At 37.9% G+C, this 12,349-nt stretch overlaps 1 protein-coding gene across 1 annotated transcript; it reads right to left on the reverse strand.

Annotated features, from left to right (window-relative positions):
• Window positions 1–788: 788 nt before the first annotated feature.
• Window positions 789–2,240, reverse strand: LOC149212757 (uncharacterized). The gene has a single exon (XM_089388806.1). It carries the CDS (start codon window positions 2,238–2,240, stop codon window positions 789–791), a length of 1,452 nt encoding a protein of 483 aa, XP_089244932.1.
• Window positions 2,241–12,349: the final 10,109 nt, after the last annotated feature.

The following is a 12,349-nucleotide window of genomic DNA, read 5'->3' on the forward strand; positions in this document are numbered from 1 at the left end:
AAATCTCTCTACTAGCCTTCTCCAATCATTCTTTGAATAAGCCTTAGCTTTTATGCGGAACCCCAGATACTTGATTCCATCGGACAATGGTCTTGTTTCTATCCCGAAGAGCTATGCGATCCATAAGGTCATGTCCCAGTCAGTTCCATTGTGGTACAGGATCGATTTGGCCTTGTTAATAACAAGCCTAGACGCCTTTTGGAAACGGTCAAGAATATTCTTAATGCAAGCCCAGGATGCTTTTGACAACATTGCAAATAACAGGACGTCATCAATGAACAGATTATGAGAAATGAAAATATGCTTGCATATCTTGACCGAAGCATACGCTTTTTCCTCCACTACTTGGTTGATGTGAAAAATCAAGGAGTTCATAGCCAATATAAAAAGGAGAGGCGACAGTGGGCAGCCCTGACGAAAACCCCTTTCTGCTCAAAAATATGAGGAGGGAACACCATTAAAAATGACAGCAAAGTTAACATTTTCTATACATGCCATAATCCATCGAATAGGGCTGGGCTTCATACCGATTTTCGCCAAGAGACTTTGCATAAATACCCAATCCAATACATCATAAGCTTTCTGGAGGTCGATCTTCATAATAGCAGCTTCTGTTTTATGCAAGAACATAGAATGTAAGCATTCCTGTGTGCTAGCTACAACATCTAAAATATTTCGGCCCTTTAAAAAAGCATGTTGATTTGGAGATAGATAGGATGCCAGCGTCACTTTGATTCTTTCAGATATGATCTTTGTAATAATCTTGAATGTAATGTTGCATAAGGAAATCAGCTGAAGTCCCGAAAAGTTTCATGCTCTCCCTTCTTTGGGATAAGAGCAATCAGAGTGGAAGAAGTGTGGTTGTGAATACAACCCGATATTCTGGAGGCTTCCACGATACTGAGCAGATCGGCTTTGAAGAGGTCAAAGAAATGGATCAAGAAATAAATTGTCCATCTGTCAAGATCGGGGGATTTGTCTTTCTTGAAAGACTTCATAACTCCGAGAAGTTCATTTTCAGTGACCCGCTGGAACAGAGCTTTATTCTTCTCCTCATCAAACATTTCCGGAACCAAGTCGATGCCCCAAAGAATATCCCTGCAAGCTATATCTTTTCTACTGCAGTACTGTTCCTTGAAAAAACTAACTGTCTGTTTCGTGATATCCTCCTGTGAAAACACGTACGCGCCCTTATCATCCTTTATTTTCCATATTGAGTTTTTGGCTCTCCTTGCATTAGCATAGTTATGGAAAAACTTCTTGTTTTTATCTCCTTCCTGGATCCATAAAGCTCCGCTTTTGAGCCTCCATTTTGCTTCCTCCTTTTGCAACAGATTGAATTTATCCTTCTCCAAATTCCTTAATCGGCACTTCATCTCAAAAGAGCACGAGGCATATTCTGTTGATCCCAGCAGCAAGTCCAGCTCTTTTTGAATCCTCTGTAATTCTTTTCTATCTTTCTGACGCTTGAGAATCTGCCATTTTTTCACCTTTCCCCTGATCTCGGCCAATTTTTCTCTGAAAGTAGAGAAAATGAGGAGTTTGTCCCTTTCCTTAATCTCTTTCCATGCATTTTGAGTGTATTCGTTGAAGGCAGAATCCTGGAGGAGACCTCTGTCAAACTTAAAAGAGTAACCCAATCTGAGTTGATTTCCAGGCCATGATAATAGAATGGGGCTGTGATCGAAGATCATAATATTTTCCACAGATAAGCTTGGCATACCCAATTTTTCAAGGATGCTGCTATGTACAAAGAACCAGTCTAATCTTTTTGCTATATAGGCCTTGTCGGTCCTGCCATTTTTCCATGTCGGTTTCATCACCCCAAGAGTAATATCTACCATATTCCTATTGAGCATCTCTATATTAATGAGATCAGCAAGTACATTGTTTAACTTCCCCTGGCCCCATACCTCTTCAGATCTCAGAGCAGCGTTTAGATCGCCAAAAATAAGGAGATGATCGATGTCAAACAGATCTGTTGCAAAAATGCTTTTCCAGAAGGGAACACGGTTTTTATATGGTGCATAAATATTAAGAAAATTGATGGGAGATTCGCATCCTCTGATAGAAGCCACTATAATAATCCCTGCACAACACTTGTACGCCTTAGCTCTTACACGATTTGGATCCCATAGAGTAGCCATGCCCCCTAATAAACCACGAGCCTCTGTAGCAACCATGTACCATGTAGGGGGCATTTTCCTGAAGTATGTTAAAGTATCCTCCCGGCTATGCATGGTTTCCTGGATGAGGATTATACCAGGCCTGGAATGAAAAAAGAAATTTTTTAGCGTTATGAATTTGGGATCAACGCCAAGACCCCTAATATTCAGAGATATGATAGGGATCATTTTGATGAATGGCCATCTAGACTTGCTCTAAGTGGCTGTGAATCAGAAATATCATAGATAGGCACCTCAACCAAAGACAAATTTCTAATTCTTGCATCAGTTACTGTAGTTCTCCCTCTAAAGTGTTTACTGCCACCCCTACTCTTCTTCCGGACCGTAATACTCCTTGATGAATTCGGACTGATGTCTCTAGCTCGATGGATTTCGAATGAAGCAAATGATCCAGATCACTGTCATAAAGATTGACAGGCGATGAAGCAGGGGAATTTAGAGGGGTAGGCACGACACACTGTTCTTTTCCTCTATTGAGGCCCAGTCCAGAGCTATCAGGTTGCGACAATGATGATGAGATAGGAATGGGAATAGTACCCACAGAAAATTCCTCCCCCTTCAATATCCGGAGATGAGAGTCAGGTAAAAATTCCTTCTGATTCATGGGGCGCGGCGATGGGACAGGCATATCCTCTCTTGGCTCGGGAATGGGGGATCTTTGGATCCGAGACAAACTGCAATTGACAGGGCTTATTGAAGTATTTGGACATTCAGGAAAGGACTCTAGGGGCACGGCCGGATCAACAGATTGATCACGAGGGGGCTCAGGATCACTGGGACAGTGAAGCGGGATACTCAGGGAGGATGGAGGAGATGGTGAATCATGTCCGAACGACTTTTTCCTATCCCGTCTAAAACCATAAAATTTGACACTGGGACAGTTTTTGACTAAGTGGCCCATTTTGCGACAAGCAGCACACCTAAAAGGAATACCCCAGAAATCCAATCTTTGATTAATAATCTGATTTTTCCAACTAATCTCAATATGGTCAGGATAACCACCCCTAAATGGCTTTTGAATGAGAATCCATGCGATTCTTTTGTCCTTTTCACCCAAGCACCATGGATCAACATAGATGAAACGTCCTATAGCATTGCCAATCACCTCCAGAGTTTCACTGGACCAGAGCTCTAGGGGAAGGTTGGGGCATTTCACCCATATAAGATTATTCATGGGGGTATTTTTCAAAGGATTAAAGCCGATATACCATCTGTACAGAGCAAGAAAACTCCTTTTGAAAACCCATGGCTGACTCTGGATGGCTTCGGCATCAGCAGCACTTAAGAAGTGGAAACAATACCACTCTCTCATAAGACTTGATATGACCGGGACGTAGCCAATGACTGGTTTCCAGAAGTTAGCCAGCCATTTCCTCATGTCAGAATCAGACATTTCAGGGAAATGCCACTTTCCAATAAGTGCCAAGTTCTGTAGGCTCTCTATTCTATCGTCTAACTGCGCATGCTCAATTCTTATCGCCGGCAGAGGGGGGGAAGTTTTGGCAGGCTTGTGCAGCTTATTATAGTTGTGACTTTTACCCCCAATGCTTTTACCTCGATGTGACATAGATGGTTTGACCACCAAGTCATCTAAAGTTGATCTCCAATCCCCTGCCAAAGCAGCAGCACCCCAGGCTTGTTCAGCCTCCACGGTGGCATTGATAAGGTCTTCCGTGGCGATGGCGTCAGAGACCCCCTCCATGCACCGCCAAAAAATTCCCTCGAGATATGAGGACAATCTAGATAGATCCAATTCCAGAAAAGTACCAAAAACTAATGGAACCTGCCAACCGAAACCTGCCTCGTCCTATGGGAAGTAAATATCAAAGCGGATGCGGGTACAGAATAAGGACTATGAGAGAGAGATATGCAGGGCAATTCATAAAAGATCCTTCTGCAAATGATGTCCTGAGAGTGACATCTATTGCCACCCAGGATCCCAAAAAGGATATATCAAGGATTTAGATGTAAGGGCACGTACAGGGATTAACTCAAAACATAATGCCTAGACCAATTTAAAAAATCCGGGGGAGGACGATAACATGACCGGTCATCGGAAAAAATTCCGAAGGGGAGGAAAGACCAAAGAAACCGGGACTCGATTCCAAGACCTCTGGAAAAACACTATGTGCTATGAAGAAGGTTCATCACAGTCCAGACAGCAACAATAAACCTTAAAGATGCACCACCAATATCCTATCTTAAACCTTACGTCTGTGCAAGGTTTATATATGACAATTGAATTTCTAAGTCTAAGAAAAATAGCTTTTATCATCCTGAAATTTCTTCATCAAAACCAGAGATAGGCATAGTTGTTCATATAACACTTAATGTAGAAAAACTGAAGCTAGGACGAAAACCATACATCTTCCATGAAATTCAAATAACAGAGAAAATAATAATGTGAAAGACGTGTAGCAGAGATAAAGAAATAAACAGTCACTCACCTGAAGCGAGAGCCAAGACACCCCGAACGTGAGCTCCAGATGAAACAAACACCAGACGTCCAGCCAGCGTCGCAATAAAAGATAATATTTATGAAGAGTATAGGATTAAAGGGGCCATGCTGCGCAGGAGCCGAACGCAGAAGGGAGGCATAAAAATTGGTCTGCGCAGGAACCGGTATAAGGAAAAAGGAAGATGGGTGACGGAAGATGACCAGCGCAGAGGCGAAGCACAAAAAGGGTGGCGGAAAGACCTGTGCATAAGCTGGTTAAGGAAAAAAAGACATAAATTTTTACTTGTAGCTGAACGCAGAATGGATGGGCTGCAAAAAGGCAGAAAGGTGACGGACGATGACCAGTACAGGGGACAAGCACAGAAAGGGTGGCGAAAAAACATGCGCAGAATCTGGTTAAGGTAAAAAGACAGAAATTTTAACTTGACCCAAATATAGACACCTACACCCAACATTCGCTCCGCATGCATGGGGGACGTGTCGATGAGATGAGGGCCCTCGCGCAGGCCATTGATTGGTTCATGCTTTGCCGGAGGTTGGACGTCTCAGGCCAGGATTGGGTAGCTTAGGATCCCTTGGTGCTGGTGGCTCACCTGGTTCCCACGTCGCAAGCGCTCGCTCCGCTCTCCCTACTTGTCAATCCTCGACATTGTTGTTATCTCGATGTCAAATATTAAATTGTTATGCATTTATAATTAAATTTAAATATAGTTATGGAATCATTATTTTAATTTATATGGTAAAATGGATGTTATTTATAACTACTATTTATATGTTATTTATTTTAATTTAAAATGTATATTATGATTTTCTTTCATCTAAAATATTAATCATTAATTTATTAATTAAGGAATTTAGACTTCTGTGATCCATAACATTGTTTAGATAATCTTCGGCAAAATCACATAACCAATCTTTTGTCGACGCGTTTCGAACCAACCAGTGTGGTTCATAGGCAGGTTTGTCCTATTATTATGAGTGTTTAAGTCATTATAGGTTTTGTTTTAGTTTCGGGCTTCCTGGTGTATTACCTTAACTTGTTTTTGATTCTATTGGGCAATTTATAATTAAATTTGATTTTTTCCATATTTCATCTTTAGAATCGGGTTTCCCTTTAACTTATGTCTAATAATTAATTTTTGGAAGAATTAATATTTAAATATATATATATGGATTATTAATGAATATAGAATATTTAAGGGTATATTATGATATACCAATATTATTAGTGTTAATATATTTAAACTTGAAATATTGAATTAATACTGAATATTTGACCATTTGTTTAATAGATATTTACGATATACCATTATTATTAGTTACACTTTGATTATGGACTTTAACAACCCTATAATCTGATATTTACCTTAAGGAGCTAAATTCTAGGAATAATTATGATTTGGTTGGAATTATAAATTATCAAGTAGATTATTTAATAAACATATATAACTTACTAAATTTAAATTTGAACAGACCATTATATTTAAATAATAGATAAAAATAATATATTCTAAAGATCTATCTTACCATTATTACCAATTACCTAATAGTGTTTATTACTTTTTTAGAAAAATATATTGGAATAATATCAAATATAAATAAATGTGAAATGACTAATATAACTAGATTATTAAGATATGGTATTACCTAGGAATTCTCTTAATATTTAATATTAGATTTATTTATTTTTAAATTAACTCCGTTATTAATTTTTTTTTTAAATATTAACTAATTTGACTAGGGTCATTGGTCAAAATTAGCCGTTGGAGTCTCTGCACCTCTATTTAATCAAGCTTAGCTAGATTGGTTCTTCAACTTGTCCTGACGATGAACCACACTGGTTGGTTCGAAACGCGTCGACAAAAGATTGGTTATGTGATTTTGCCGAAGATTATCTAAATAACATTAATTTATTAATAAAAACAAAATTACAATATAAAAAGATTGAATTTAGAAAAATATTCGTCTAATGTCTGCACATCTATCCTAGAGTGGGATGTATAGTGCCCGTGGGCACAATGATATCAAATTGAAATTACATTAAATATATTAAATTGGAATAACAAAGTTTATTGAGTAATTAGTTTATTTTTTTAATTTAAGTTTTAGAAAACAATTGGAAGAGAAGGTATTAAATTTTAAATATAAATTTGATGTAGTTAGTAATATAAATTAATGTAAAAAAAAAAAAAAAATATTAATTTAAATAATTTAGTTTTTCTAAATCATTTTAGAATTAAAATGTTTAAATATATTGTACCTTAAAGTTCTAAGTTAATTTTCTTTTATACATATATATAATATTAGCATCGTTAATATTATTTTGTTGTTAGGGTTGGTAGATCATCCTTTTTCATTAGTTTAGAAAGAAAAATTACACCATATAGATTGGCTAGGTGGCCTCAACTTGCCTAGTGGGAAACCAAGTCTATTGGCCACTTATTTGCATTCTATGTCATCTAGTAACAAAAGAGCTACAATATTTATATCCAAAATATATAAGTCTCAGATTCATGTCCATACTCTAGATATGTACCTACACATATACTTGCATATGGAAATGTAAAAGCTATCCGGATATATAAACAAACCTAACAAGAGAGGTTTTTTAGTCATGTTATTCAGCAGAAGCTGATTGTACTAGGGCTGGGTTTTTGGCATTCGTTCTTGGCAGCTCGGTCTATTCCAAGATACAAGGGATGTGCCTCTCAATTCTACCTAGTCTAACATCCTGCTTGTGCAGTTGAAACTGCACCTTCTGGAATTCCTGTTTATAATTTGGCATGCCTTGGATAATGATAGCCATGCCCACCGAAATCTACTCCACAGACTTACCCAGCATGATTTTCATCAACCAGCATAGATATAGGGTCTTCTTGAATTGAGTGATTATGTCCCTTGTGTTGCCACAAGGGTTCTCCAATACTCGATTTTTGTATTCGTCGCGCTTTCCTGTTTAACTTCTTCTTCCCATTCCTCTATAATTTCATGAATTCCTTCATTTCTACTTTCACGATATGCCTTTTCCGCCTCACTAATTAGTCTTTCCATATATTTCCTACCTTTGTGGACCTCAGACATGCCCGGGTCCATGTCCCTTCTGGTCACTTGGTCCCATCTTCCATGACCACAGTTTTTCGCAGGACGATCGATATTCTCATTGTCCCAGCCCTGTTCATTGCAACAAGTCATTAACCAATGATAGTTAAACGTAATATAATCGAAGTCTTGCACCTCAGTGTTAATATTACAACTTGCCAACCTGCCTTGTTCCTCCCCTTCCCCATCAATTATAGTGCTAGTCCCTTCGTGGTCATAGGTCAATTCCCTGGAGGGGGCCGACCCACTACCATCCCTAGTGGTAGCCCTTCGCCGTAAACACCTCCTCTCGGCCTCAAGCAAGTTAGCTTTCGCTCCCTAGTTACAGGTTGGTGAGTGCTGCCTCTTTCCCTCATTCAACCAATCAAGGAAAGCATACCCTTTCCCCTCTGCCCAGGATGCAAACAAAGCACCCAACCCATTCATCCCCGCATCCCTGAGCCCCATGATGCCGCCATCGCCTATCTTCCTATCATATTCAGCTCCGTTCCCTTGCCAGACTTCCCACCCATAATTCTTGACCTTTACCCTCCTGCTGAGGTTTCTACCTATCTCCCTACGGCTACACATGCATCTAAAGCAAGGGCTATCACCCAAATTGTGGGTGGGTTGGAAAACTCTACCCCCTGGGCCTGTCTCTCTACCTAAACCCACAGGACCCCTTCGAGCTGCACCACTCGGCCCTCTGTCCAGTATCCCCAGGATTCCCATGCAGGAAAGAAGGATTTCGAAGCTAAGGGAAATGGATATAATACCAAGCGGGTGCAAGAGATAGACACAAGACCAGGCAAATGGCACCAGCCTCCACCCCCAATTCTTCCAACGATGCTCAATTTCACAATTCTCACCCATAATACTTCCCCTCTCCCTCAAACGAAAACCAGAACAGGTCAACATTGTAAGGGCTGAGAGATATCCGAATACATACCAGTTAACTACTGCAAAGAGCCGATATGCTTGGTGCTACGGTTGGCATCACAGAACCCATCCGTTGCACCCGTCTCCCCATCCACGAGTGATCCAAACAACAATACCCGACTACCTCCCTTCCAAACAACAATACCCGACTACCTCCCTTCACTGCTGTTAAGGCCAACACTATCATAACTCTCATTGCCACCTTTTCCATCTTCCTTGCATTGCATCATGCAAAGGGCCACTACACCCATCACCTCGAGCGTGTTGGGGGTAGTGGTACTGTACTCAGGGGTACAATTCATTAATCCTTTACTCGACTTCCCAACCACCGACTCGCACCCCTATTGGGGTATTAACATTGTTAATATTATTCATATTACTAAAGGGAATTAAATCTAAAGAAGGAGGATCTCATTTTTTCCACCAACATAATAAATAAATCCCATTGATATGCTACTTTGTTAAATAAATTTATAGCATTAATCATTATAAAAAAACAAAACCCTAAAATGATAACAAATTTTATGTTTGTATTTCCATGGCTATGACTGATTTCCTAACTTAAAGATGATCACAAAGAACAATTGTCTTTTATGTAACTTATGTTGTGAATCAACCAATCATGCCTTGAATCTCTTCATTCAAGTTTTGCTGAAGGAATCCAACTTCGTGAAGAGTCCAACTTCATGAACTTCTTCCTGGTTGGAATTTTATTGCTTAATGACTTGCTAAATAATAAATTCAAGAGTGTGGATAGATTACGGACCTTTCTTCATTGAAGAGTGCGTAGTGCTCTTAGTGGTTATACTTGAATCGATCGTGTGTAAGCATGGACGGATAGGGAAACTACCCAAAGAAAAATAAGCGATCTCATTACAGCATGAAGATGAGGTGAAAATTCTGTTTGTAGTAAAATAAAAAAGAGGTAGAGAAGCTAAAGCTATTGGGGTTTTGGTACCCGTAGTATTGGGCCAAGGTACCAAATCAGGGTCAATGTTTCAATATTATATTGGGGTTTTTTATTACTTCCCATTTTACCAAGGTGGATATAAGTGCATTGGTTTCTCTATTCTCAATAAAATGAATGTGATAATTAATCTAACAAAAATATAACAATAATTATTACAATTAAATAAAAATATTAATTAAAAATATTAATGTGTTTAATATAGGTTATAATAAAAACTTATTGTAACATGAAAAAAAATATTAATCTTATTGTAAAATGGATTATTTTGCTAAATAAAATTTTTTTATACATTCATTTCCCCATCTAATCAGAATATGAACTTATTAGATTTGGAATAATTTCAAATTCCTAAAAATTGGTGGGGAGGGAGCCATATGGCACGAATATAATTTAATTTGAGAAAAAAAATCACACATCCTATTGTAAAATGGACCATTTTTCTAAATAAAACTTGCATATATATATATATATATATATATATATATATATATATATATATATATTAATTTCCTCATCTAATTAGAATATGACCTTATTAGAATTGGAATAATCCCAAATCCCTAGGAAATTAGTGGGCAGGAGCCACAAGGCGCAAATATAACTTTTTAAATGTATTAAAAATAAATGCAACCTAACAAACTTTGTAGCACACTACAACCGTTGATAAGCACTAAGACTAAACATAGGCTGAACATATTCCCTTGATAATAAGCATTAAAACTAAACATATGTTAAACATATTCCTTTGGAATCAATCTAGACTATCAATTAAAAAAAAACCAACAAATCCTCATCCACCTTAAATTGTAATAAAAAACTTTAGACAATTACTGAATTATAATTTTAATCCATTCTTCCGTTACTACATTTTCCAAAAACCACTGTACAAAGTTAAAAAAATAAAAACTAAAAAAATAACCTAACGAAACAAACCCAAAAATGCCTCTCTAACATGATTTTAACTTTTCAAATTCCTTGATCTTTTGGTGCAAGGCAACACAAAACTAATACTATCAATAAATCACAACATTGCCCATTAGAGTGAATTGATACATTGTTTGTTACTTCATGGTCCATGATTCAAGCAAGTACAGTGATTATCATGAGTACATTTTATGGGAGTATTTCTTTTCTGTGGTAATACATCAAGCCTTTTTTTCCCATTATTACGTCGCTATTTTCCATGGCCCAGTGTAAGTAATAATGTTGCTAGTTTTCTTCTATCAAGTTTAACTCTTTTACGTGATAATTATCACGGGTTTTGGTGGTTTAAAATGCTTTCTATATATAATAATATATTAAATTATATTTGAAAATTTTTGTATTTTTTCTAAATTTATCTAAAATAACATAAACATACTAAAAAAAAATTACATTAGGTTTTTTGATCAAGTTGTGGTCATTGTTTAAAATTTAATATCTTTATAGGTCGGTTTTTCTGATGTATGACTATGAATATGTATTTTTGTTGGAGATAATGGAGAAAGTTAAACCTAGAAAGCTGTTATAGTGATGATAGGATTGAGACTCTAACTTTAGATCTCAGATCCTAATATTCAAGGAGTGGTTCAAACCACCTCATTATGTGAAAGCCTATATGTGCTAGGTTGTTCTCCACATATAAACATAGCGTGTATTGCATGAGTGTGTGTACACTCTCCAGGTATCTCACTTGGAGAGCCATTTAATTAATAGAACATTGAATTTTATCATGGTATCAGAGCTACAGGAAGGAGAGGCCTGTATGCTGAGTTGAGGGACGATACATAGTCGTTAGGAAGTTGAAGAGTTATTGCGACAGTACTGTTGATCTCTTCACGTGAATTTTATTTTTCGCATCATCACAGGATTGTGATGTACTTCTGCGACGATCATCGCAAGAATCCCATGTACAGCTGCGACGATCATGCTAGCTGTGCTTTTTTTCTTCTTTTAAAGGGATGCGTGTATCACAAAGCCGCGTGGAAAACTTCCATTGCAGCGTGAGAGGACTGTGTTGTGATGTGGAGGTCAAGCCGGAGGCCCACTTGTGTTAGTTTCAATCCACGAGATCGCAGCACCAGAGATCGGAGCAGCGGTGGCATCTTGAGTCTGTGGTGGTGGCCTGCATATCAGAATCCCCTAAGACGCTTGGTCTGAAGCAGCGGCTCCCTTGAAAGAGGATTTCCTTTGTAAAGCCTCATTTTCCATGTGTTGTGGTCTTTGCCTTACAGTCAGAGCAATCTCATTGACAAGATGATTTAAAGATATGTATTTTTTTTCGTTGTTGAAGAGATCTGAAAAATCAATTGGGATCTGAAAACCAATTGGGTAAATTTTCTTGAAAATTATTATATGCCACAGAAAATGCGGTATTTTTTTCTTTTCATTTGAACCCATCTTCAGAAATATGTGCATCAGAATTAGATATTGATAGTGTTTCCAGCTTGTAAGAGGTCGTTTAGTTACTCGTCGCCAGAGCCGAGGGCACTAAGACCTGTGTGGCATAGAAGCCACAGTCTACAAGGTTCTACAGTTGAAGAGCTGCCAAAGGGAGAAGTTTCCTGCTTGTGAGGTAATAGGGTTGTTGGAGCTCGTTAGAGGACTGTGTGGAGTCAAAAAGAAATCTCAAAGCGAGATAAGTTGGACTGTTTTCAATATGGCTGCACTTTTAGACATATTTGATCCTGATGATATCTTTTTCATAAGGCATAGTGGTTTTATTAATGACCACGATTA

Source organism: Pinus tabuliformis, chromosome 1_1, assembly GCF_031772625.1.
Source record: "Pinus tabuliformis cultivar Carrire ecotype Pingquan chromosome 1_1, CPIR1, whole genome shotgun sequence".
NCBI lineage: Eukaryota > Viridiplantae > Streptophyta > Pinopsida > Pinales > Pinaceae > Pinus > Pinus tabuliformis.

Bases quoted from the DNA above. Each gene is read 5' to 3' on its own strand.
- LOC149212757 (XM_089388806.1), bottom strand. From the start codon at position 2,240: ATGCATAGCCGGGAGGATACTTTAACATACTTCAGGAAAATGCCCCCT.